This window comes from Grampus griseus (genome assembly GCF_964374135.1).
Source record: "Grampus griseus genome assembly, chromosome: 2".
Classification (NCBI taxonomy): domain Eukaryota; kingdom Metazoa; phylum Chordata; class Mammalia; order Artiodactyla; family Delphinidae; genus Grampus; species Grampus griseus.
Window position 1 is genome coordinate 166,012,976 of NC_139018.1, and position 27,707 is coordinate 166,040,682.

A 27,707-nucleotide genomic window follows, 5' to 3' on the forward strand; every position below is an offset into this window, starting at 1 on the left:
CCGCAGCAATGTATTTTTGCGGCTGTGGTCACACCCAGCAGAGGGATGATGGCAGGAATGATGGTGAGCTGAGCGCGGATGCTGAGTGTGCGCGGGAGTGTGAATATAAACCCCATGGAGAAAGGCACGCAGTCCAGCGTTTCACTTTATGTGATAATTCACAGAATTGCCAGAATCATCAGTTGGTGGGCATTTCCGTTATTGTTCTCAGCCTAGTCAGAGGCAATTTAAAAGGAATGATTTAAACAGTTAAGGCAGCCAAGGAGGAAACGCTGGCAGGTTCCGATGCTTCACTCTGGCATTTGGTTAGAAACTTATTCGGGGTGGGGTGGCGCGTCTCCTGAAATCTTGCACTTAACCTACACATCTGTGTTTTTCCATTGCTGGATTTGCGCCTGTTTCCATGCGTTTGGTTTTGTTCCACCCTTTCAGAGATTTCTCTTGAACATGAATAAAATCGTCTTGCTTTGATGGATACACACATTTTATGAAGTGCCAGGATTAAATCAACTTTGAAAAAAATCAGCCAGAGAGCGCATTGTGCAGACAGCTTAAACACACCAAGTGAAATGCTTTTAATGCTGTGAGCTGAAGGGGCCGCTGAACTGAATCATTGAGGGCTCCCTGTATTCAACTGCCGTGACCTACTTAGAACCATGACGCAGCCAGCCTTTCTTGGGAGTTTTCTTCCTTTTGCTTTAAAAAAAAGAAAGGAGGAAGGGAGGGAGGGAGGGAGGGAGGGAGGGAGGAAGGAAGGAAGGGAGGGAGGGAGGGAGGAGGGAAGGAGGGAGGGAGGGAGGAAGGGAGGGAGGGAAGGAGGGAGGGAGGAAAGAAGGAAGGAAGGAAGGAAGGAAGGAAGGAGAGAGAAAGGGAGGGAGGGAGGAAGGAAGGGAGGGAGGGAGGGAGGAAGGAAGGAAGAAGAGGTAATAAAAGAAGTCAAGAAACAGAAAGGAGCACAGGGGCTGTCTAGAATCTCCCTTTCCTAAACATTTTTTTTTTTTTTTTTTTTTTTTTTTTTTTTTTGCGGTACGCGGGTCTCTCACTGTTGTGGCCTCTCCCATTGCGGAGCACAGGCTCCGGACGCGCAGGCTCAGCAGCCATGGCTCGCGGGCCCAGCTGCTCCGCGGCATGTGGGATCTTCCCGGACCGGGGCACGAACCTGTGTCCCCTGCATCGGCAGGCGGACTCTCAACCACTGAGCCACCAGGGAAGCCCTCCCTTTCCTAAACATTTTAACTTGCACATCTATAGAGGACTTAAGAAGTTACATAGTACAGTTACGGGGTTTACAATGCATGGAAAATTATACAGGTGATTTTTCCATGTTTTTAAAAGTCCTTCTATAAACAAATTTGATTTTAAAAAATCCTTTCTAACCCTCCCTCTTTCAGGAATCACTGAGCTCCTTCCTGCGCCTTTGGAGAGGGCTGTTCCCTCTGTTTCACCCCCTACTTCGTTCCTGTAGTTCAAGTGCTCCAATCAGTCAATCAATCAAGTGAACAATCAAGTGGTTTCCTAACTGGTTTCTCTACCCGGAGCCTCTCCCTTCTTTCAGTTAAGTCCACCCTCCCGTCAGGTGCATTTTCCCCAAAACACAGCTTCATGATGTCACCACGGCTCAGCAACTTTTGCGGCTCTTTGCTTTTCCGAGCAAGTTACACTAGTTATTCAACATATTCTATAAACCAAATTCAGTCGACATTTTCAGTTTTTCAAATTATTGTCTTCCTATTTTTGACTAATTTCCTTCAGTCACACTGGGCCACTCCTGTCCTCTGGCTCCGCTATTCCCTCCCCTTCCTCCCCCTTTCCACATGCTAATCTCTCTCCCTCTTCGGTGCTATTCCCAGACGTTCTGGTCCCAAGTAAAACCTCACCCTCTTCTCTCTAAGACGATCACAGTCCTAAGGAATCATTCCTTCTTTGGATTTCTTTAAGCTCAAGGAAACAGTCTTGTGTGGAAAGAACCCCTAAAGTTCTTCTCTTTAATGCTCGGGTACCGAGCATTTAAAAAAAGAAGGCCTGAATAAGTTCATGGCAGAGTAATAATATAATGATAAGTATAACTTTGTTATACTTATGATACAAATATAAAGTAATAATATATATATATAAAGTAATAATATAATGATAAGTATAACTTTGTTATACTTATGATACAAATGATAAGTAAATTTGTTGATTGAGAAATTGTGATTACTCTATGAGAAGGGATAAGTTAGCTGATGGCTTGTAACAACACTTGCAACGCAGATATTCACCCAAAGCATCTTCCATCCCAGACAGATACTTATTGCAGTTTCAGACTTTCTTCTACCACCATTAATAAAAGGACCCACTCACTGTTGGGTGCCTTTTCCTTTTAAGTTTTTTTCCCAGCTGGTGTACATTCTGCATGATGGAAACACTCTGAAGGGCCTCTGAATTTTTTTTTTCTTTTTTTCTTTTTTCAGCCACTCTGCCTGGCCTGCGGGATCTTAGTTCCCCGACCAGGGATCCAACCCGCACCCCCTGCATGGGAAGCACGGAGTCTTAACCATTGGACCACCAGGGAAATCCCTGAAATTTATTTTTAAAGTTCTCTCAAACTCTTAATGGATAGCCTTTTCTGAAAGGCTGAAGAAAGGATGAGCAGAGCAGGCCATATGAATGCCTTTATCCTTTTAAGGAAAAGGAAATTCCAAAGGTTAAGTGAAATTCTTTTCATCCTCCACTCTCAGGTGTAGCACTCACCAACTCCGTCTAGCCTGGACTCCCGTGGAACACTGAAGCCCTTCTGCTTCTACAGAGAGAATGTCCCCTCACTCGACATCACTCATCCAGTTCCCAACCAAACCAGCTGGTTCATCGTCCTTCCGTGTGACCAGGTGGGCTTCTATTTACCCTTTCCTTCTGCCATGTCCGCCCGTTCCCAAACTTAACTGAAGACGTCTTTCTGATTTCTATCTAAGAGAAAGAGGAGCCTGCACTCACTCGATCACCAAATACTTATTCCGACCTGTTGCAGACTAGGTACCATGCACAATGCTGGGATAGAATGGTCCCTGCCGCCATCACACTGACATCCTGGTGGGGGAAATAGGCAAGTAAAATAAATAAGCCCCAAATAAACACCGGAAATTATGGAAAAGGCTTCAGTGGAAACAGGGTGGGTATAGAGACTTAATGGAGAATGTGGGGCGGGGGGACGGCTAGAGGGGAAGAGCTTGTGCTCATTTCAGACCGAGAGTCGGGGAAGGCCTCCCTTACACGGGAGCCTTTAGGCTGAAATCTGACGGATAGGAGGAATGTGGATTCCAGGTGGAGGCCACGGCTTGTCCGAGGTCTTGGCAGGAAGGAGCTTAGCCAGCGTGCTTACTGCACTGCGAGGTGGAGGTGAACGCTGTACCGTGATGCTGGGAGGGAGACAGGGCCAGATCACGCGGGTCTTTGAGGCTGTGATAAGGAGGTCGGACTGTAATCTCAGAGCACTGGGTTGCCAGGTAAAATACAGAACATCCAGATACATCTGAATTTCAGATAAAGAACAACTTTTTAGTTTACGTGTGTTCCAAATATTGCATGGGACATACTTATGCTGAAAATTTATTCATTGCTTATTTGAAATTCAAATTTAACTTGGCATCCTGTTTTTTGCTTTGTTTTTTGTTTTTTTTTTGTTTTTTTTACTAAGTCTGACAACCCTAATTGACAGGCTGCTGAAAGGTTTTCAGTAGGCAAGTGATGTGATCCAATTTGTATTTTAAGAAGATCCCTTTGACTGCTTCTTGGAGAATGGTTTGCAGGGTGGCATAGTTAAGTGAAGGTAAGTTCAGGGAGACTGGTTAGGTTTTCACAGCAGCTCAAAAGAGGGACAGAGCTAGTCTCGCCCTAGAGACTAGTCTTCTCAAACTTTAATGTGGATAGGAATCATGTCCGGGATCTTGTTAAAATGAAGATTTAATTCAGTAGATCTGGGGTGGGATCTGAGAGACTACATTTCTAATAAGCCTCCAGGTGGCGCTGACCTTGCTGGTTTCTAGACCAAGGGTCAGCAAACTATGACCCATTGGCCAAATCTGGCCTGCCGCCTGTTTTTGTAAATAAAGTTTTATTGAAACACAGCCATGTCCATTGGTTTCCACTTCATCTATGGCAGCTTTCTGCTTTCATGCTATGATGGCAGAGTGAAGTCGATGAACAGAATACTATATGGGCCACAAAACCGAAAAATATTTACTATTTGGCCCTTACCTGGAAAGTTTATCTGATGCCTGCCCTAGACCACACTTTGAGTAGCAAGGTCTACATTTGGATGGTTACCATGGAGATGGAGAGACATAGGCAGATTCAAGATATATTTGAAAGCACAGAGTGTGGTCTACGTTGGTTCATTAAACATTCCCTTCTGACATGAGCCTAGGGACCCTGAGCTGCATGTCGAGACAGCTGAGAACCTGGTTATCAATGGTGATTCATCTTGAAAACATTTACCCAAGAAGCCCAAGGTGTTCTACTCGGCACACCTCTGAATGTATATAGAAATGCGTCTGTGCACACACGGAGAGTGGAAAGACACCACATAACAGCACGTGGTAACCTGGACGAATCAATTGTCATGCTAGCAAAAAACTGAAGCCCACTCCTGTTCGGACTTACTGCTGGCTGGTTTCCATTTTTCCTACCTCAACTTCCATGATCTCTACTTTCTCATGATGAGGGTGGTCTTTGCAGTAACTGTAGGTGAGGAAACTGAGGCACAGCCTTGTTACCTCCTCTGCTCACTCCACCCCCAGTAAGAAACGACCCTTTCCTCAATCTCCTCTCTCTCTCTTTTAAAAAAATGATAACCTTTATCCTATGTCTTAAAGGAAGGGAATATCCAGTGCTCACTTAAGAGGGAAAATCACTTTAAAACAAAATAGAAGATGATTTTAGAAGGCAGGAGAGAAAGACTACACTTTTTCTGTGCACAGTTTTTCTTGGCATTCCTGTGGGATTCTTAGAGTTGCCACATTGACATCTTCCATGGTAAATGCACAAGGTACGATAATTCTCTTGTGTAATAAACTTACAAGGCAGTGTCATACAACAAAGTACTAAAATGACTTATCATTTAAAGACCACTCCAGGGTTGTTAGAAGTTATGAATTTCTGGAAATTGCTTTGAGTATTTTATCTTTCTAGGATAAAATACTCAAATATCAAATAATATTTTATGCACTGATGTAGTAACATTAAATGGTGGCCATGTGACACATACATTAACACCAACAAGTTAATTCCAATTTCTGCGGGGCACGATTTCCTACTAGATAGCAGTTTAACACTCAGATGCTATGCTATCTTCCGAGGAGAGGGAAGTAAGCGGTTCTGTAGTTTGTCCTTGTGGCTCTGCAGTGTTCCTAGTGTCTTTATACCTTTCTTTAAAATTCAATGTGGCTGCTCTTTCTTTCCCCATGTGGGCATTGCAAAACAATAACAACCGCAAATATGAGAGATTAAGCTTGTATAATAGACTGATCCGTTTTACTTAGAAAGTGAAGTTGCTCAGGGATAATGAATACAAGATACGTCAGCAGAAGTGAACAAAACCAAATTCTGTGTCGCTTTCGTTCACGACAAAACTTGCATTTCAGATCACATTTGCACAAAGACCATCTGCTTGATGAAACAACTCTTCCTTCCCAAATGCGTGGATTTATGTCAGAATCCAAACAGTTTTTCACTTTATCATTAAGCACTGGCAGGTTTGGAACTCCAAATTAACATCGGAGGTGTCTGCCTCATAATCTCCTGGGCTACGTTCTTTTTAATGGGGGGAAGAAAGGCAAAGTGCTGAAAAATGAAAAAAATATCCAGATATCCTTTTTTTATTCCCTGCCTAAATTTTAAACATTTCCACAAACCTGTTTTAATGTCTTACTGAAGTGCTTAGGTGCTGAGGCACAGATGAGAGGAGAAAAGCGGGCAAATAAAGGAAAAGTCTTCCCTTTCAGAAGGTACCTGAAAGGGTGAGTAGGAAAAGAAAGGGAAAGAGAAGAAGGAATGCTAAGGGGTTTTGTAATGTGAGGTTGTCTGAAACAAAATGCAAGGAAGCTTGGAGACGAAAGATTCGGTTCGCATCAGGTCTTGGAAGCATGATAGAAGGAGAGTTTTATAAAAGAAGAAATCATTAAAAGGATTCACACATCCATTTGCATGAATTAGCAAACCTGGGAGAGTGCCTAAAATGGACTACACTGCTGACCTGAAATGAAGGTCACTGATTTCCCCGCAACCTCAATGACTCAGTGTACACAGAGCATAGTTACATGAACGAACCTTTCCAGCCAGTGTTGAGAGATCATCACCTCCAATTATCTGCATCTCGCCCATGGACTGGTCATTCTAAAAGAAAAAGGGGAGACAACATTTTACTGTACAAGAAAACCTTTAAAGCACGTTTCCCTGTCTACCCGGCCAGTGGCGAGACTGCGCCTTACAAATATAGCACAAATAGCTGGTACAGATTCATGGTTGCCTATGGTTACCAAGAGCCACTCTCCTGCCACTGTGCTTGAGACAAAGCACTCTAATGGCTGGCGGGCGAGGCTGTGTGGAGAGGGCATGGAAAGAGTAGAGAGAGGACAAGCAAACCTAATTTTGGGACAAAAAAACCATGGAAGGTGCCTGAAGCTATTCTGAGACAGATGGAACTGGAGGAGACAGTCATGCTCCTGGACTTCCCTGGGGTGAGGGGGTGGCTACGGGAGCCCCAGGAGGGGCCTAGCATTTGTCAGCTGTGCCAACGGGCCTCAGTTACAGCCCTGCAGCGGGGAACAATTAGACTGGCTCCCAGAGAGGTTAGAGACCCCCTCTACTCCCTACCAGCGCTGGTCTAATCCCTCATCGGGTGTTGAGGGCAGTTCTAACAGGCCAAGGCTCAAGAACTATTACAGTCAGACCTTCAGACGTGGATGATGAAGCCTTAGGAACTTACTGCAGTTCCAGGAATATAAGACCCAGAACCCCATTCAGAAGACGTTATCACAGTACCTCGTAATAACATATAATGGAAAAGAATCTGAAAAAGAATATATATATCTGAATCACTGCTGTACACCAGAAACTAACACAACATTGTAAATCAACTATACTACAATTAAAAAAAAAAGACTTTTCACTCAAATCCTATTAGGGGTTATGAGCATTCCTTTTCACAATATTTATATACAGGACATTATCCTGTCCCAATTAAACCTCACACACACACACTCACACACACACACACACACACAATGAACAAAATATGGATCGTTCCTTAGTATAAATATCACAACAGAATAACATGGGGGCAGAATGGGAAACAGAGAGCAGGCAGCTTGTTTTCTGGCCTCCTTGCAAAGAGGCAGTAAAGGAACCAAAGCAGATACCCTACAGCCAACTGGTTTCATGACCAAGCAAGACTGCTGCGATGTTGCAGTCCCTTCATCCAAACAATAACCTAAGTGAGAAGACACCAATAGAGGGACCAGACGTACACTGTGCTGAACCAGGAAACATCTCCGGTTACTGCTGCGGACAGCTGTTGCTTTGGCTAGTTCACTGCTTTTCTCCCTTATTCTGGCAAGAAGGTCCTGCTTCTTTCCCGGGAGAGTTCATTCCATTTGGATCAGGTGGAGCCAGGCCTTACCTGTATAAATCAGCTATGCCCGAAGCTATAACCAACCTTGAACTTTCCAGCTACTTAAGCCAATTCATTCCCTTAAAGAAATTTTCCCTTGGGTTGGTTTGAATTGGATTCTGTCACTTGCAACTGAGAGTCTAGACCTAGAGTTACTTTGTCATAGCACTGGTCATCCGGAAAGGGAAACAAAAAAAAGCCAACCAACCAATATAACAGTTTTACCAATGAAGCAGCCTTTTATTTTTTTACCTTACTGCTCAAGAGAAAAAAAAAAAAAAGACCTTAAAACGTTCTTACTTCCACTTTGAAAGCATTCATTCCTTACTGCAAAGGAGTGGAGACAATGGTTGAAGTGGCCCATAAGTTAGATAAAACCAATAATTTTCTTCTTATGGGAACTGATCTTAAAAGGAGAAAATCAAAGGCTAACCAGAATTCGCTGATCTTTCCTGTTTTTGTACAGGCGTATGTAATCATATATTCACACGCAGTCATGTCAGCAGGTTGAGAACTTGTCAAAAATGTCAAAGGAGAAAATTTTCTTGTCACTTCTAGAGGTGCTGAGATAAGAGGAGTTAATATAGGGAGAATTTCTGTGTATTACACTCACACATGGTAATAGCAGCAAGAAAAGTAAAATTTCAGTGTCTCCAGAGGACTGAGGTATGCAGAATTGGATGGAACAGCTAAACCACAAAGTTTGATGTAAAAAAATGAGACTTATACTCTGCTAGATCTGAGTAAATTTCACAATAATTCTACTATTATCATCTCTATTCAGAAACAAAAACACAACACATCAGAAAGCTGAATACAATGCTCTAAGTCACACATTTAGTGTGTTTTCAAGCAAGTCTTATTTCAGAAGGCCTCACTTAGTCCAAGCTTATAACATATTTTTAATATTAGATTTGCCCTTAATTCATCTGGAATTTATATCTTCCAAGTGTGTATATGGTCAATTGTCCTAATACCATTTATTGAATTGTTTATTTTTTTCCCTACTGGTTTGAAATGTCATTTTTATCATATCCTTCATTCTAATATGCAAGGATCAATTTCTATATACTTCTGATTCATTAACCAAAAATGTCTATTTCAGCATCAAAACCATACTGTTAAATTATTATAGCTTTTTAGTATGTTTTAGTGTCTGGTAGAGCAAGTCCCAATTTTTTGTTCTTCTAAAAAGTTGTCTTGGCTACTTTTGCACATTTATTCTCCTATCTGGTGGGCTGTTAAGAAGCTCAAATGAATTAATACACACAGAACATTTAGAACAGAGCCTGGCATATGGTAAGCACTCAGTAGATGATAGCTGTGACTGATTTCTTCCCTTTCCTCCCTCCCGCCCTCCCTTTCTTTCTTCCTTCTCTCCCTCCCTGGAAACAATCACCCCTCAATCCTCCCTAGTACACTGGAGTCTGGAGCTCCCTGGTTTAATGACTCTGGAAAATATGTCTGGGATGGAGAAGGGCAATTAGAGGTCCAACTTCTCCATTCATATGCTTCCCATTGCCTTGCTGCATCCAGACCATTCCTCACTCCACCTTCTAAGAACCTGGTGACAAACTAGTAAGCCTTTCAGGAATCCTGTGACCTGATGACTCCTCTCTACTCTTTGAAATCAGCCTCCATAGACATTTAGATTTTCAGTTTCTCTATTTTGCTGAGTCAATGCCCTTCCTTAATCAGTTTTATCACCTAAAAAACAACACTGACATCTCTTGCCCACTGAGGTCTTCTCCCTTTCCTCTCGTCCTTGTGGGCATATGTATATCTTGTTTATTTCTTTACTGTCGTTTCGCTGGGGTTTCAGGAAAAAAAGGAGTTAACTGAATGCATTCAATTCACTGTGTTTAACCATAACATTTTTCTAGTGGTTCAAAAACATCCTTATATTCCTAGGATTGATTTTTTTTTTTTTTTACACCACTGGTTTTGATTTGAAACTATTTTCTTTGGGATTGTTCATCTGATCTTCGTAAGTAAGAATGACCTACAATTTTCCTTTCTTTTGCTACCTTTGTGGATTTTTAAACCCAGTTATACAAGCCTCATATGAGTTGGGTGATTCTTTGTCTTTTTTTCTATATGCTAGAAAGGTCTGTATATGGGTGAATGTATCTATTTTGCTAAGGTTCAGTAGAGCTCAGAATAGGTATTATTTAATCCCCAATTTACAAACAAGGAACTGGACGCAGCAAGAGTCTGAGTAACTTGCCCAAAGAGGTACTACTAGTAAGTGAAGGAATCCAGTTCAATTCTAGAATTGCCTGAATTGACGTTATTCTTGTGTTAATCACCCCCCGTCCTCCACAATATTCCTAGAAGGTAGAAGTAACAGTACATCTCTGAGAGTAACATGGAGAAGAAATTGGGTCCTGGTTATACTAATGTAGTAAAATATATAAGCTGAAATGGCTAGGAGAAATCTACATCTTGAAAGAAATATTGGTAGCTGTTGTGTGGATTTATTTAAACAGCAAAGGAAGTCTCTGACGTATAGTTCAGGCATCCTCAGAAAGAAATATATTGGAAATTTCTAGTTTAGGTGACCTGATCTCCAGGTGCAAAAAAAAAGCTCAGCAGGTATGGTGACTACTCAAACAAGAGAATGTGGACTGTTTAGATAATGTTTAGGAAAAAACATAACCGAGGAAGAATAAATATCCTGAATTCCTTTTGAGGAACCGGAAGGGGAAAAGTAAAGAAAGCAAATAAACAAAAGAACCACTCTCTCAGCCATTCATTTCCAAAGTCAGAGCAACATGCTTCATTCAGAATCTATACACGCAAAGGCTTTCTCAACATGCTCCGCCCCCACAGATGCCTTAACTTCGCTTTTTCCCTCTTCTTTTCAGCCTCATCCTCCCTCTCAGCTCTTCTCCTGTGCTTAGTAAGGTCGTCAGTACTATATCAAATGGATAGAGAGGCAAACCCCAAACCAAAACAGTTCATTATAAGAAGCTTTAATGATGAAACCGGAGAGCTTCTAATGAAAATGTTGCAAACTGTTGAAAAATTTTTCAAAAACTCTAACATTGATACCAAGTCAGATAACAAGGACAGGTGAATCAGTTCCAGTGTTTTCTTTTTAACCAGCTGTTGAGGTAGGGTGTGGGTCCCCGAGTCCTTTAAGCAGCCTGGGGTCAAAGTAGAGGTCACAGGGCAGTCAGAGCTGGTGGCTTGTGTGCCCGTCCCTTGCTTCACCCAGAGCAGCTCCTCTTATCTCTGTTATATTAACTGGGTTCAAGGTAAGATGATGGCGGCCAAAAAGTTTGAAAACCCTCACGTCAATATTTTCTTCCTTTGAAATGGACTTGCCTTCTTTTCAGTTCTTGTTCATTTAAATATCCATTTGTTTCTGGGATCATTTTTGTTTAGAAATTCATTCTTACAACCTATGTGGGTGAATTGTGAGAAAGGAACATGGTGACTGGTGAACAGGCAGCCAGTGTCCCCAGGTCCCCTGGGGACCAGACTTCCTGGGTTCCAGTCCCAGCCCCACCTTCTCTTAGTTGTATGACCTTGAGGAAGCTACTTAACCTCTCAGTGCTCCACTGTCCCTGTCTATAAAAAGAGTATGTCAATAGTTCCCACCTCCTAGGATTACTGGGAGGAGTAAATGAATTAATACAAATTCAGCACTTAGAAAAGTGCCTGGCGTGTAATAAGCAGTTCCTAAAGTAAGCCTTGTCTTCTCATCATCTACTTTTAGTCTAAGAAACTTGCACATCTACCTGAGTTTCCTAACATTGACTTTGTGACGATTCTTCGTTCAGTTCACTGAGCACACGACTGCTATGTGAATGCCTCGTGCTCTGAGGTTATGGTTTCTGAGGCTGACAGCCACCCATGAGGCATGTGGTTAAGAAGGACTCATGGCCTTCTGTTGCCACTTTGCATCATGGCTACAGTCTTGATTAAAAACAAGCTCAGTTGTATGGTCCTTTGGGGTTTCTCAGTGACCTCTCCCCAGTTCCCAAGCTGTGATGTCTGAATCTTTAAAGTAGACCATTTCATGGGTATAATAAGCATCATTCCACTCTGCTGTTTTCATCTTTCTCCTCAACAGACAGAAGCCACCTGGAGATGATGCTCAGATCCACTTTTGTCCTTATCAGCTCTTGTCTGTACTCTGTTGGAGCCGTTTATAGTCAGTAAAGAGTTAACCTTGAAATTGCTTTACAAGATGGCAGCAGAAGATCTGTAGTAGAACATGAGGATGGGGCTTCCCTGGTGGCACAGATGTTGAGAGTCCGCCTGCCGATGCAGGGGACGCGGGTTCGTGCCCCGGTCCGGGAAGATCCCACATGCCGCGGAGCGGCTGGGCCCGTGAGCCATGGCCGCTGAGCCTGCGTGTCCGGAGCCTGTGCTCCGCAACGGTAGAGGCCACAACAGTGAGAGGCCCACGTACCACAAAAAAAAAAAAAAAGAGAGAGAATGGATGGCTGGTTTCCTGAAAATTTTCCCGGGCCTGGCTCCATTTTTGCCTTGGGGATCATGAGATACCCCAATTCTTTCCTTTAATCCACCACCTCAGCTTAAGGTAATTTAAAATAGATTTACACTACTTGTCAATAACAGAACCTTGACTAAGGTTTCACACCAACTTACAGGAGAAGTCAATATTCGCAAATTATGATAAATATTATTAGGGACAACTTAGTGGTGACACATCATCACTCATCACTGAGGGACACGCATCACTGTGCTGCATGAGACCCTAGACTTCCCGGAACACAACGTACTGCTTCCTCCTCCATGTCTTAGCTCGTGGTTGCTCCCATCACACCTCCCCATCTTTCTTCACAGGACTAATTCCTACTCTTCCTTCAAGACTCAGTTCAGGCGTCATCTCTTCTAGGAAGCTTTCCAGGAGTCCCCTGGACGTGATGTGTCCCTATAACGCTCTATGCATGTCTGCATGTCAATAGACCACGTCCAACGGGAATTTTCTGTGAATGCAGCAATTGCCAATGGCATGAGGACTTCAGCACAAACAGCTTTATTTGCATCCTAACTGCACCCCCAGTGGCTGGCACATTGTGGCATCCAGTGTTTGCTGAGCTACACTGAAGCATCTGTGTACATGTGTTTGCTATAGTTTTAATACTTCTTCCTCTACCCATGGGAGACACTAAGTGTTCTCAGGCAGCACTTGGTTTCTCTTGCTTTAAGTTCTTTCTGCAGCTGTCCAGGAGACGGAGGGAGCTTACTGCCCAATAGAGACAGAGAAAAAATAAAAACTATAAACAAACACATGAGAAAATATCTGTAAAGCTCAATTGAAAGGGGCACAAATGAAACTGACTTGAGTAACTTGCAAGATGGGAAGACTGAAAGAATACAGAACCTCCTCTGTGATGTCTGAATGATTCCCACCCAAACTATGTTTCTTTCTTCTTATTACTAGTGTTTTATTATCTCAGTTATCAAAGAGCCTTCTCGGTACTTTGAAAAATCTAAATGTGAAAATCCATGTGAATTCTGAACATGAAAATTATGAAAATATGAATTAGTAAGTTATGTTAATATCAGTCTTTCATTTCATGATTAGTAAATGATACATTTTAAAGCCAAACTAGCATTTTAACCCAGAAAAAAATATGTATATGTTAGCATGTACAATTTAGGTCATTTGAAAGAACACATACATTTTGTATTTCCCGAATTTGGTGTGTAACTTTGCAAGCAGGATGAGACTTCATTCAAGGACAAAATGGCCTTCTGTGTAATGACAATGATTTATTGCTCTATTGTGATTGGTATTCCACACCACCCAGTCTCTAAGAGGAGTACTGGTTAGCTCAGAGTAATCCCCACCCAACAGAGAAAAGCTCTTTTCTTTATGAGAAATAAAGCAATCTTGGGTCAGAAGAAGCGACCACAATGATGAGAAGCTATAGGCTGGTAGGAATAATAAAGGGTCACCAAGAAAAAGGAAAAAGGGAGTAGAAGGAAGAAAATGGACCTTTACTTCCATTTATTTATAAAAGACCCCAGGAAAGAGGAAACTCAGTTTAAAAACAGATTCGGTGACTTTGCTTTACATGGACTCTGAAACCTTGAAGCAGGATATCCTTCTGTTTTAAACCTCGGTATGGATTTGTTGTTTTGGTTTAAATTATGTTTTTAAATTATGAGTCAGAAAGAAAAACAAGTTGAACCCTTGACACAACTCAATGACCCCAAAGGACTTCAGTAAAATCTACGTTTTCAAATGTGGATGACCATATCCCAGTGGTGACTATTTCTTTTTTTTTTTTTTTCGGTACGCGGGCCTCTCACTGTTGTGCCCTCTCCCGTTGCGGAGCACAGGCTCCGGATGCGCAGGCTCAGCGGCCATGGCTCACAGACCCAGCCGCTCCGCGGCATGTGGAATCTTCCCGGACCGGGGCACGAACCCGCGTGCCCTGCATCGGCAGGCGGATTCCCAACCACTGCGCCACCAGGGAAGCCCGGTGACTATTTCTTGAAAGGTCATTTTCTCCACACAATTTTTTTTTCCCTAGATAACCCAGGGGAGATTCATAATTATAACTTTTAAAAAAGAACCAAATGGAAATTATTTTTGAACAGTAAAGAAATCTTAAGCCAGCTCTCACAGACCTGTTTTAAGATTGCCAGGGGATGGGACGGTGGACAGGAAGGGCCAAGGGAGAGGACTGGTGGCACATCCTGCGCCAGGGAGACCTCCAAAACACACATTGCTTTCTGGCATTAGACTGGATCTGCTTTGCTCCCACCCAATTGTACTCTGGGTCCAAAGGGTTCTGCTTCCTCGTGTGACTTCTCAGCTCAAAATATTTCTGCAGTTGCCCATGCCTGCAGAATGAAGTCTCATTTTGTCATCGCAATGGGCCAGGCCAGCCTTAGAGCCAGGCAACAGAGGTCTTGCACATCACAAATACCAAAACACAAAGACATTTGCTTTTTTCTTTTTGGTCTTAAAAGGAAGCTTTGGGGGAGAATTCTGGAATAGTTTGAGCTAATGAGAATTATGCAATAGGGACATGTGTGCTGAACTGGGCTTTTCCTCCCACCCCTGACCCTCACAGGGCCAAATCTGTGGTGGGGCAGGTGGTGGTGGCCTCCCTTGGGAAGCCAGACAAAGAGGCACTGGTCTATTTTCCAGGTGGCCCTAAATCACCCAAAGCAGGTGCCTCAGAGGCTGGGCTCCCCAGATAACTGTTCCCTCCCGCCTCTCTGCTCAGGAAGTAGGGTCTCCGAGGCATCTGAGTTGGAAAAGAGAGGCATGAAGAATCTCGCTTCCCCAACTCCCTGGAAAGCTTAACCCGGCCAGTCCCATGAGGGGTTCAGGCAGACTCGGTCACCATCCAGGAGCTGGTCCTGGGCCCAACTGGTGCCCCACCCTGCCTAGCAGGTACACGGCTCTGCTCGGGCTTGTAGGCTGCAGGGGTGAGCGCCGCTCCTGCAGCCTCCAGCTCAGGTGATCTGGCTAGAAACGTGAGCCTGGCCACGGACAAGGCTGTAAAGTTTCAGAACCTTACCTATTTAGGTATATGCTATGGGAATCTCCATTTGTTCGCTTGCCCTGGGCCTCATACACAGTAGGGGCAAGACGAACTCTGAGAACCATTCACTGAGTGCCAGGCGCTACGCTAGGGCCATTGCTTACACGAATCCTAACGACGTCCTATGAGGTGTGATCCAGCCATTGCGCTACTTGGTACTTACCTGCGGAATCGAACACTTCGGGGCATGCAAAAACCTGCACGCTGGCCACTGTGGAAAACAGTATGGAGGTTCCTCAGAAAACTAAAAACAGAATCACCATATGATCCAGCAATCCCACTCCTGGGCATATATCCAGAGGAAACTATAATTCAAAAAGATACATGCACCCCTATGTTCATAGCAGCACTATTCACAGTAGCCAAGACATAGAAACAACCTAAATGTCCATTGACAGAGGAATGGATAAAGAAGATCTACAAACACACACATACACACACACACACACACACACACACACACACACACACACACACACACACTGGAATACTACAGCCATAAAAAAGAGTGAAATAATGCCATTTGCAGCAACATGGATGCAACTAGAGATTATGATATTAAGTGAAGTAAGTTAGAGAAAGACAAATATTATATGATATCACTTACATGCAGAATCTAAAATACAACACAAATGAACCTATCTATGAAACAGAAACAGAATCACGGACAGAGAATAGACTGGTGGTTGCCAAGGGGTTGGGGGAGGGATGGAGTGGGAGAATGGGGTTCGCAGATGTAAGCCTTTATATATGGAATGGATAAACAACAAGGACCTACTGTACAGCACAGAGAACTACAGTCAGTATCCTATGATAAACCATAATGGAAGAGAATATTTTTAAAAAGAATGTATATATATATGTATAACTGAATCACTTTGCTGTACAGCAGAAATTAATGTGACATGGTAAATCAACTATACTTCAATAAAAAATATTAAAACTGAAAAAAAAAGAATTAAGGAAAAACTTGCACCTGGATGTTTAGAGCAGTTTTATTCACAACTGCCAAACATGGAAGCAACCGAGATATCCTTCAGTGGGTGAAGAGACAAACAGACTGTGATACATCCAGACAATGGAATATTATTCAGCACTAAAAAGAAATGAGCTGTCAAGCCATGAAAAGAAGCTTAAATGCATATTACTAAGTGAAAGAAGCCAATCTGACAAGGGTATATATTGTTTGATTCCAACTAAACGACTTCCTGAAAAAGGTGAAACTACGGAGACAGTAAAAAGATTGGTAGCTGCCAGGGATTCAGGGGGAGGAAGAGATGAAAAGGCAGAGCACATTTTTTAGGTGATTTTTAGGGTCATGAAAATACTCTATGATACCATAGTGATGGATACATACTATTACACATTTATCTAAACCCATTAGAATGTACAACACCAAGAGTGAACCCAGTGAGAGCTGCCATTTCTTCTCCTCCGGGTCCATTTTTGAGTGACATCCTTTCACAAGTGTGGTCCTTGTCATCAAGGTGGTAAAGACCAGTGCCCATCACTGATCCGGTAGTAGTTTCAACAGGTGAAGAAATCAGCCTGGCTGGTGTCATACGCGGTCTTCACCATGGTCTTCACCACGTGCCAAGCTTGCGGAATCTTGGTTCCCAGGCTGGAGGTTGGGCCCGAGCTCCTGTGGTGGAAGCTCCGAGTCCAAACTGCTGGACTAACAGAGAACGTCAGACCCCAGGGAATATCAATCGGAGTGAGGCCTCCTGGAGGTCCGCATGTCAGCACCAGGACCCAGCTCTATTCAACTGCCTGCAAACTCCAGTGCTGCACGTCTCAGGCCAAACAACCAGTAAGACAGGACTACAGCACCACCCATTAAAAAAAAAAAAAGAAACGACAATAAAATATGTTACAGATGAAGGAGCAAGGTAAAAACCTACAAGACCAAATAAATGAAGACAAAATAGGCAACCTACCTGAAAAAGAATTCAGAATAATGATAGTAAAGATGATATAAAATCTCAGAAACAGAATGAAGAAAATACAAGAAACATTTAACAAGGATCTAGAAGAACTAAAGAGCAAACAAACAGTGATGATCAACACAATTAGTGAAATTAAAACTACTCTAGAAGGAATCAATAACAGAATAACTGAGGCAGAAGAATGCGTAAGTGAGCTGGAAGATAAAATGATGGAAATAACTACCACGGAGCAGAATAAAGAAAAAAGAATGAAAAGAATTGAGGACAGTCTCAGAGACCTCTGGGGCAACATTAAATGCACCAACACTGGAATTATAGGGGTCCCAGAAGAAGAGAAAAAGAAAGGGTCTCAGAAAATATTTGAGAGATTATAGTCAAAAACTTCCCTCATATGGGAAAGGAAATAGTCAAACAAGTCTAGGAATCACAGAGAGTACCATACAGGATAAACCCAAAGAGAAACATGCTGAGACACGTATTAATCAAACTATCAAAAATTAAATACAAAGAAAAAATATTAAAAGCAGAAAGGGAAAAGCAACAAATAACATACAAGGGAATCCCCACAAGGTTAACAGCTGATTTTTCAGCAGAAACTCTGCAAGCCAGAAGGGAGTTATTTAAAATGATGAAAGGGAAAAACCTACAACCAAGATTACTCTACCCAGCAAGGATCTCATTCAGACTCGATGGAGAAATTAAAACCTTTACAGATAAGCAAAAGTTAAGAGAATTCGGCACCACCAAGCCAGCTCTACAACAAATGCTAAAGGAACTTCTCTAGGCAGGATACACAAGAGAGGGAAAAGACCTACAAAAACAAACCCAAAACAATTAAGAAAATGGTAATAGGAACATACATAGCGATAATTACCTTAAATGTAAATGGACTAAATGCTCTAACCAAGAGACATAGACTGGCTGAATGGATACAAAAACAAGACCCATACATATGCTGCTTACAAGAGACCCACTTCAGACCTAGGGACACATACAGACTGAAAGTGAGGGGATGGAAAAAGATATTCAATGCAAATGGAAATCAGAAAAAAGCTGGAGTAGCAATTCTCGTATCAGACAAAATAGACTTTAAAATAAAGACTATTACAAGAGACAAAGAAGGACACTACATAATGATCAACGGGATCAATCCAAGAAGACATAACAATTGTAAATATTTATGCACCCAACATAGGAGCACCTCAATACATAAGGCAAATGCTAACAGCCATAAAAGGGGAAATCGACAGTAACACAGTCATCGTAGGGGACCCCACTTTCACCAATGGACTGATCATCCACAATGAAAATAAATAAGGAAAAACAAGCTTTAAATGACACATTAAGCAAGATGAACTTAATTGATATTTATAGGACATTCCATCCTAAAACAACAGAATACACTTTCTTCTCAAGTGCTCATGGAACATTCTCCAGGACAGACCATGTCTTAGGTCACAGATAAAGCCTTGGTAAATTTAAGAAAATTGAAATTGTATCAAGAATCTTTTCTGACCACAACCTTATGAGACTAGATATTAATTACAGGAAAAAAAACTGTAAAAAATACAAACACGTGGAGGCTAAACAATATGCAACTAAATAACCAAGAGATCACTGAATAAGTCAAAGAGGAAATGAAAGAATACCTAGAAACAAATGACAATGAAAACACGATGACCCAAAACCTATGGGATGCAGCAAAAGCAGTTCTATGAGGGAAGTTTATAGCAATACAATCCTACCTCAAAAAACAAGAAACATCACAAATAAACAACGTAACCTTACACCTAAAGCAATTAGAGAAAGAAGAACAAAAAAACCCCAAAGTTAGCAGAAGGAAAGAAATCATAAAGATCAGATCAGAAATAAATGAAAAAGAAATGAAGGAAATGATAGCAAAGATCAATAAAATTAAAAGCTGGTTCTTTGAGAAGATAAACAAAATTGAAACACCATTAGCCAGACTCATGAAGAAAATAACGGAGAAGACTCAAATCAACAGAATTAGAAATGGAAAAGGAGAAGTAACAACTGACACTGCAGAAATACAAAGGATCATGAGAGATTACTACAAGCAACTATACGCCAATAAAATGGACAACCTGGAAAAAATGGAAAAATTCTTAGAAAAGCACAACCTTCCGAGACTGAACCAGGAAGAAATAGAAAATATAAACAGACCAATCACAAGCACTGAAATTGATACTGTGATTAAAAATCTTCCAACAACAAAAGCCCAGGACCAGATGGTTTCACAGGCAAATTCTTTCAAACATTTAGAGAAGAGCTAACACCTATCCTTCTCAAACTCTTTCAAAATATAGCAGAGGGAGGAACACTCCCAAACTCATTCTACGAGGCCACTATCACCCTGACACCAAAACCAAAGATGTCACAAAGAAAGAAAACTACAGGCCAATATCTCTGATGAACATAGATGCAAAAATCCTCAACAAAATACTAGCAAACAAAATCCAACAGCACATTAAGAGGATCATACACCATGATCAAGTGGGGTTTATTCCAGGAATGCAAGGATTCTTCAATATATGCAAATCAATCAATGTGATACACCATATTAACAAACTGAAGGATAAAAACCATGTGATAATCTCAATAGATATAGAAAAAAGCTTTCAACAAAACTCAACACCCATTTATGATAAAAACTCTCCAGAAAGTGGACATAGAGGGAACCTACCTCAACACAATAAAGGCCATATATGACAAACCCACAGCCAACATCATTCTCAATGGTGAAAAACTGAAACCATTTCCTCTAAGATCAGGAACAAGACAAGGTTGCCCACTCTTGCCACTAATTGCTCAGCATAGTTTCAGAAGTTTTAGCCACAGCAATCAGAGAAGAAAAGGAAATAAAAGGAATCCAAATCAGAAAAGAAGTAAAACTGTCACTGTTTGCAGATGACATGATACTATACATAGAGAATCCTAAAAATGCTACCAGAAAACTGCTAGAGCTAATCAATGAATTTGGTAGAGTAGCAGGATACAAAATTAATGCACAGAAATCCCTTGAATTCCTATACACTAACGATAAAAAATCTGAAAGAGAAATTAAGGAAACACTCCCATATATCATTGCAACAAAAAGAATAAAATACCTAGGAATAAATCTACCTAAGGAGACAAATGACCTGTATGCAGAAAACTATAAGACACTGATGAAAGAAATTAAAGATGATACAAACAGATGGAGAGATAAACTATGTTCTTGGATTGGAAGAATCAACATTGTGAAAATGATTGTACTACCCAGAGCAATGTACAGATTCAGTGCAATCCCTATCGAACTACTAATGGCATTTTTCACAGAACTAGAACAAAAAATTTCACAATTTTTATGGAAATACAAAAGACTCTGAATAGCCAAAGCAATCTTGAGAAAGAAAAACAGAGCTGGAAGTATCAGGCTCCCTGACTTCAGACTATACTACAAAGCTACAGTAATCAACACAGCATGGTACTGGCACAAAGACAGAAATATAGATCAATGGAACAGGATAGAAAGCCCAGAGATAAACCCATGCACATATGGTCACCTTATCTTTGATAAAGGAGGCAAGAATATACAATGGAGAAAAGACAGCCTCTTCAATAAGTGGTGCTGGGAAAATTAGACAGCTACATGTAAAAGAATGAAATTAGAACACTCCCTAACACCATACACAAAAATAAACTCAAAATGGATAGAAGACCTAGATGTAAGGCCAGACACTATAAAACTCTAAGAGGAAAATATAGGCAGAACACACTATGACATAAATCACAATAAGATACTTTTTGACACACCTCCTAGAGAAATGGAAATAAAAACAAAAATAAACAAATGGGACCTAATGAAACTTAAAAACTTTTGCACAGCAAAGGAAACCGTAAACAAGATGAAAAGACAACCCTCAGAATGGGAGAAAATATTTGCAAATAAAGCAACTGACAAAGGATTAATCTCCAAAATTTACAAGTAGCTCATGCAGCTCAGTATCAAAAAAACAAACAACCCAATCCAAAAATGGGCAGAAGACCTAAATAGACATTTCTCCAAAGAAGGTATACAGATTCCTAACAAACACATGAAAGGATGCTCAACATCACTAATCATTAGAGAAATGCAAATCAAAACTACAATGAGCTATCACCTCATACCAGTCAGAATGGCCATCATCAAAAAAATGTACAAACAATAAATGCTGGAGAAGTGTGGAGAAAAGGGAACCTTCTTGCACTGTTGGTGGGAATGTAAACTGATACAACCACTATACAGAACAGTATTGAGTTTCCTCAAAAACTAAAAATATAACTAGCATACGACACTGCAATCCCACTACTGGACATATACCCTGAGAAAACCATAATTCAAAAAGAGTCATGTACCAAAATGTTCATTGCAGCTCTATTTACAATAGCCAGGACATGGAAGCAACCTAAGTGTCCACCGACAGATGAATGGATAAAGAAGATGTGGTACATATATACAATGGAATATTACTCAACCATAAAAAGAAAGGAAATTGAGTTATTTGTAGTGAGGTGGATGGACCTCGAGTCTGTCATACAGAGTGAAGTTAAGTCAGAAAGAGAAAAACAAATACTGTATGCTAACACATATATATAGAGAGAGAATGTAAAAAAAAAAAAAAAGGTTCTCATGAACCTAGGGGCAGGACAAGAATAAAGACACAGACTTAGAGAATGGCCTTGAGGACATGGGGAGGGGGAAGGGTAAGCTGGGACGAAGTGAGAGAGTGGCATGGACATATATACACTACCAAATGTAAAACAGATAGCTAGTGGGAAGCAGCTGCACGACATAGGGAGATCAGTTCGGTGCTTTTTGACCACCTAGAGGGGTGGGATAAGGAGGGTTGGAGGGAGATGCAAGAGGGAGGGGATATGGGGATATACGTATGCATATGGCTGATTTACTTTGTTATATAGCAGAAACTAACACAACACTGTAAAGCAATTATACTCCAATAAAGATGTTTAAAAAAAAATTGAAAGGCAAATCATTATGATACAGAGTGAAGGAAGCACTTCTTAAATAAAACACCATAAAGAAAAAGAAAAAAAAGAGTGAACCCTACTGTGAACTATGGACTTTGGGTGATGATGATGAATCAATGTAGGTTCATCAGCTGTAACCCAGGTGCCACTCTGGTCAGGGATGTTGAAAACGGGAGAGGTAAGTGTGTGTGGAGGTGGTGGGTATACAGGAACTCTCTGTCCTTTCCCCTGGATTTTGCTGTGAACCTGAAACTGCTCTGAAATATAAAAAAATCTTAAAAATCTTATGAGGCAACAGGTAACTTAAATAAAGTGTAAGTAATTTTGCCAAAGGTCCCACAGCTGGAAAGTGATGGAGCTGAAGACAGAGCAGAGATTGACCCTCTGTCTTGCTCCAAGGCCTCCATCTATCCAATACGTCCTACAGAAGCGACCTTTCTGTGTGACTTGCCCCTTTACTCCTGCACATGAATCACCTGGGCAGGTTGTGATCCCGTCTGGGGTGGGGCCTGACAGCCTGCATTTCTAACGAGCTCCCTGGCAACAGGGATGGGGCAGGTCCAGAGGGGACACTCTGAGTTGCCAGGGTCTGTGTTCCACCCACACCAACCTGCTGCCTGAGTCCAGTGCACACCCTGCGTTTTATCATCACCGGTGTCTTACTGATGCTCCCTCCACCAAGAGTGTCTTTCTGCCACACCTCTGATTGTCACAGATCATAATCTCCCTTAGATATACAAATTAAAGTCTACTCTCATGATCAATCATCACCTGACCCTCGCCCACCCCCGCCAACAGCCAGAGTCACTTTCTCCCTCTGATGTGCTTCCCTCATCTTCAGCGCCATTTCACGCAGCGCTTGCTTCTTCCTTGTTAACTGGCGTCTCCCTGCTCGTTGGCTGTGCATCTGTTCACTTCTGCTGTTTTGAAAGCATCTTGAGGAGAGGGACTCTCTTTCATCTTTATAGGTTCCTAACACTGAGCAGGGCTTTGTATGCAGAAGGGAACATGACCCTCCCTTGCCCCCTTCCTTAGCTTCCTGATATTGGCCCTCTCTTCTATCAAATAGGACAATAACACCCACACATTTGGATTGCTGTGAGGTTTAAATTCGATGTGATACGTAAAATGCCTCACCCACAGTAAGCTCCTGATAAGTATTTATTGAACTGGATTTTCCTCTTTTATTATCTGAATAAGGAAAGGACGTGGGCGTGGAGGGGAGTTAATGACAGAGCCAGGCCTGGTACCAGGTATCTTAACCTTTATTCTAGTCTAGTCATTTTTCCGCTGTATCAAGCTCTATTTTGGTTATGTGAGTAACTCCCAGTCATTCGTGTGACTAAAATTTATCGCTATTTACAGAAGAAACCTAGAATATTGTTTCCTGGTTCACATTTTCTGTACGATTTCACTGGCTGAAGTTCAGGAAGAGCTTACAAATAAAAGACACTGATGTATCCTCACATCTTGGTAAACGATAAAGTAACGTAATATATTTAATATCCATCTATAATGGAATGGTATGTCCATGTAACTCAAAACAACCAAATTTAAAAATAGGAAATGGTTGCAGATTAAACATGATCATACAGGAGAAAATGAATGACTATGATCAACCAGAGTGATTACCTTCACCAATTACTCACTGGGACACCTTGGCAAACTCACCTGATTTCTCATTTACTTCATCTGGAAAACGCACACACTACCAACCGCCTTACTTGCTTCTCAGCGTTCATGTGATGAGCAAAAAATTGCCAATTTATGCAAATGCTATGAAAAATATAGCAAACTTTCTACATGCAAAAAATCATTCACAGTATCTTCGGGCATAATCCTGAGCTGAGGGGAAAGGCAACATATAGAAAGTGGAAGACTTGGGGAGGACCAATTATTAAGTATTTCGTCTACTATTAGTACTTTTTAGATTGATGGTCTTTGCTCCACGTATCTAAATGAGACAGACGTGAGTCATACGTGAGGAGGCTGGAGAGCAGAATGCTTCTAGGGCCACCTTCCCTTTTTCAGAATAAGAAAAGATGGTTTATTTGATGTAGGCATGTTGATTGGCAGCGCAGGCTTGCAAATTCCTTCGGTATTGAGTCATGTCTTCAAAACTGGGTGGGGCGCTGAGTTATGAAGTTTTTTTCTTTTCCTCTGGAAGCCAGGGCTTGGAAGTAGCTGAAGAGGTCATGTGAACTAAGTTGGGTGGTCTCGGGAAAATTCCGTATAAACAGCATTGCTCACCTAAAAGTAGCCCAAAACGCTGCACATCTGTCTGTCCATATAAAACAAACAGAATCTGGACTCCATTAATGTGCCTGAGGAATAAATTATTCTCTAATAAATGTTCTTATAATCACAGTGGAGAGGAAGGTCGAGGACAGCAAAGGAAATGAGACTCCGCTGCACCGATCTGTTGGGGAAGCCTGGAGGAGGAGTGAGAGGAGGAAGAAGTCCACAGCTGTGTCTGATGCAAGCGAGGCCGTGCCTTCTCTAAAGATGGGGCGTGTAGAGGCTCCGGGAGGGTACCTTATTCTAGACTGCCAAGGAGAATGCCAAATCACCCTGGGAGGGGGCTTTTGCTCTTAGCTTTTGCCGGATGATCCAAGGACAACTCAATGAGACATTCAATTGAGCTCTAGACCCAATGACCTCTGTGCCCTGAAGGTCACAATGTCCCCATGACCTGGGCTACTGAGCTCCAGCAACTATGGAACAGGGCACTTGGGCTGTCGGGTTTTTGCATCCAGATATTGCAAATGCACGAAATACCTACTTTTCTCTACCTTTGTGCTGTCGAATATTTGCTGTCATTGGCTGATGAGCACAAGGGCCCTTGTTGTTTTGTTTTTTTTTTTTGCGGTACGAGGGCCTCTCACTGTCGTGGCCTCTTCCGTTGCGGAGCACAGGCTCCGGATGCGCAGGCTCAGCGGCCATGGCTCACGGGCCCAGCCGCTCCGCGGCATGTGGGATCCTCCCAGACCGGGGCACGAACCCGTGTCCCCTGCATCGGCAGGCGGACTCTCAGCCACTGCGCCACCAGGGAAGCCCAGGGCCCTTGTTTTGTAAGGGTAGAAAGAGAAGTCTGATTGACTCAGAGGTGGTGGGGAAGAAAGAAGAGGAGGCTGGAGGGTGATGTGGCCTCTGTTCCCTATCTGGCTCCCTGGACTGCATTTGAGCCCTGCTGCTGAAGGACTGAACTGCTTTCATTATAGACTGTAAGATTCTTGCGGGGGTGAGAGGTCTGAGGCACGGTAGGCTCAGAATTGTCTGGGGCGCCCTGCCTCTGTGAGAAACTTGGCCTGGCCCTGGGACCCAGAGGGTTGGCACTCTCACAATAGGGCTCATTAGCGAAGGCTTCACTAACGATGCTAGAAGAGGCTTCTCGGGCACAAACTGAGTAGGGGCTGACCGAGGAGGCGGCAGATGCGTCGTGGTAAGTGCAGCTGACAGACTGATTTGTGTACCCATGTGAGGACCCATTTGGGGACCCTCAGAAATCACTGAAGATTACATTCTTCATTGGGCAGATGGGAAACGTTCAACCCCAGTTCAATGAACTTTCGGCGTACTCATATGTGGATCCAATTTTGTATTTACCGACTGGTAATGCCAAAGGTCAAAGCGACATAGAAAATGACATTTGGGTTTTGGAAATTTCAGGTACTTATTTGGCATTTATATCATCTTCCTCTGGCTATGCCACATTCATTTGCTGTAAAAGTCACAATGCCTTTAACACAATGGAGTTTGTGAAGCTATTTCCTAATACACCTTGCTTTCCTAATTTTAAAAAATGTTAAGGCAATGATTTTTATTACTGTTGTAGCTTCAAAATTTCATTATACTTTGGATAAGGCTCTGCGACTTCTATTTCTTGTCAAGACAGAATAAAAAAGACAAGATTTACTCTCTTGCAAGTCACACAAAGTTTTTGGTTTCCGAGTGCATATACAAACTATGTTTACACTATATTGTACTCTATTAAGTGTGCAATAGCATTATGTCTAAAAAAATTATAAAATACTTTATTAAATACTTTATTAAAAGTATTACTTTATTTATAAAAGTAATACTTCATTAAAATTTAAAAATACCTTAATTTAAAAATACTTTGTTCCTAAAAAATGTTAACCTTCAGTGAGCTGTAATATTTTTGCTGGTGGAGGGTCTTATTTCAACATTAATGGCGGCTGACCTATCAGGGTGACGGTGGCTGAAGGCTGGAGAGGCTGTGGCAACTTCTTAAAATGAGACCACAGTGACATCTGCCGCATCGATTGACTCTTCCTTTCAAGCACAATTTCTCTGGAGCGCGCAATGCTGATTGATAGCATCTTACCCACAGTAGAACTTCTTTCTAAACTGGTGACAATCCTCTCAAACCTTGCTGCTGCTTTATCAACTAACTTTATGTAATATTCTAAATCCTGCGCTATCATTTCAACAATTAAGTTTGCCATCTTATAGGGGTGCAGTTCACGGTGCTTCAAAATAATTCAATAGTAACATCAAAGATCACTGATCACAGATCACCATAACAAGTATAATGATATGAAAAAGTTTGAAGAATTATGAGACTTAGCAAAATGTGACACAGAGACACAAAGGGAGCAAATGCTGTTGGAAAAATGGTGCCAACAGGCTTACTTGACACAGGGTTGCCACAAACTTCAATCTGTAAAAAGTGTACTATCTGCAAAACTAAATAAAGTGAAACAATAAAACGAGCTTATGCCTGTATGTTGTTTTAAGCTGTTAAATCTGTAGTAATTTGTCATGCAGCAATAGAGAAGCCATACAACTGAACAGGATTAATGGCAGTTGGGACACTGCAGAAGAAATGATTAGTGAACTTGATGACAACAACAGAGTATCCAAAATGGAACAGAGAAAAAAGAATTAAAAAAAAAACCAAAAGGATCATCAAAGAGATGTGGAACAATTTTAGGATATGGCTTAATAGACATGTAATTAGAGTCCCTGAAAACGAGGAGTGGGGAAAAAACAATTAGAAGAAATAATGGCTGAATAACTTCCATGTTTGATGAAAAGTATAAGTCCACAGATCTAAGAAGCTCAATGAAATCCAAGTACAAGCAACATGAAGAAAACTACACCAAAGCATAAAAAAAATAATGACAATAATTTTCTGATTAGAAACAAATCAAGTGAGGAAATAATGGAAAAACACATTTAAAGTACTGAAAAAGGACTCTCAACCTAGAACTCTATACCCCCCAAAATTATCATTCAAAAACTGAGGGTGGAATAAAGATGGTTTCAGACAAACAAAAGCTGAAATAATTCATCACCAGCAGAGCTGTACTACGAAAACTGTTAAAGGAAGAACTTCGGACAGGAGGAAAATGATTATGAGAAGGGAATGTGGATCTGCACAAAGAAATGAAAAGCACTGGAAATGGTAACTACATGAGTAAATATAAAAGATTTTTTTCTCTTAGTATTTAAGTCTTTTTAAAAACAAAAACTTTTAATTTTGGAATAACTTCAGACTTACAGAAAAGTTGCAAA

The 27,707-nt window shown here is 41.6% G+C and overlaps 1 protein-coding gene across 4 annotated transcripts in view; it reads right to left on the reverse strand.

Annotated features, from left to right (window-relative positions):
* Window positions 1-27,707, reverse strand: part of PRTFDC1 (phosphoribosyl transferase domain containing 1) — a 92,812-nt gene that overhangs the window by 11,852 nt on the left and 53,253 nt on the right. For all 4 annotated transcript variants that reach the window (XM_082649162.1, XM_082649160.1, XM_082649161.1 and 1 more), the window contains one exon: window positions 6,304-6,369. In XM_082649162.1, coding sequence (XP_082505288.1) covers window positions 6,304-6,369 — 66 coding nt within the window. The remainder of the gene's footprint in view (window positions 1-6,303; window positions 6,370-27,707) is intronic.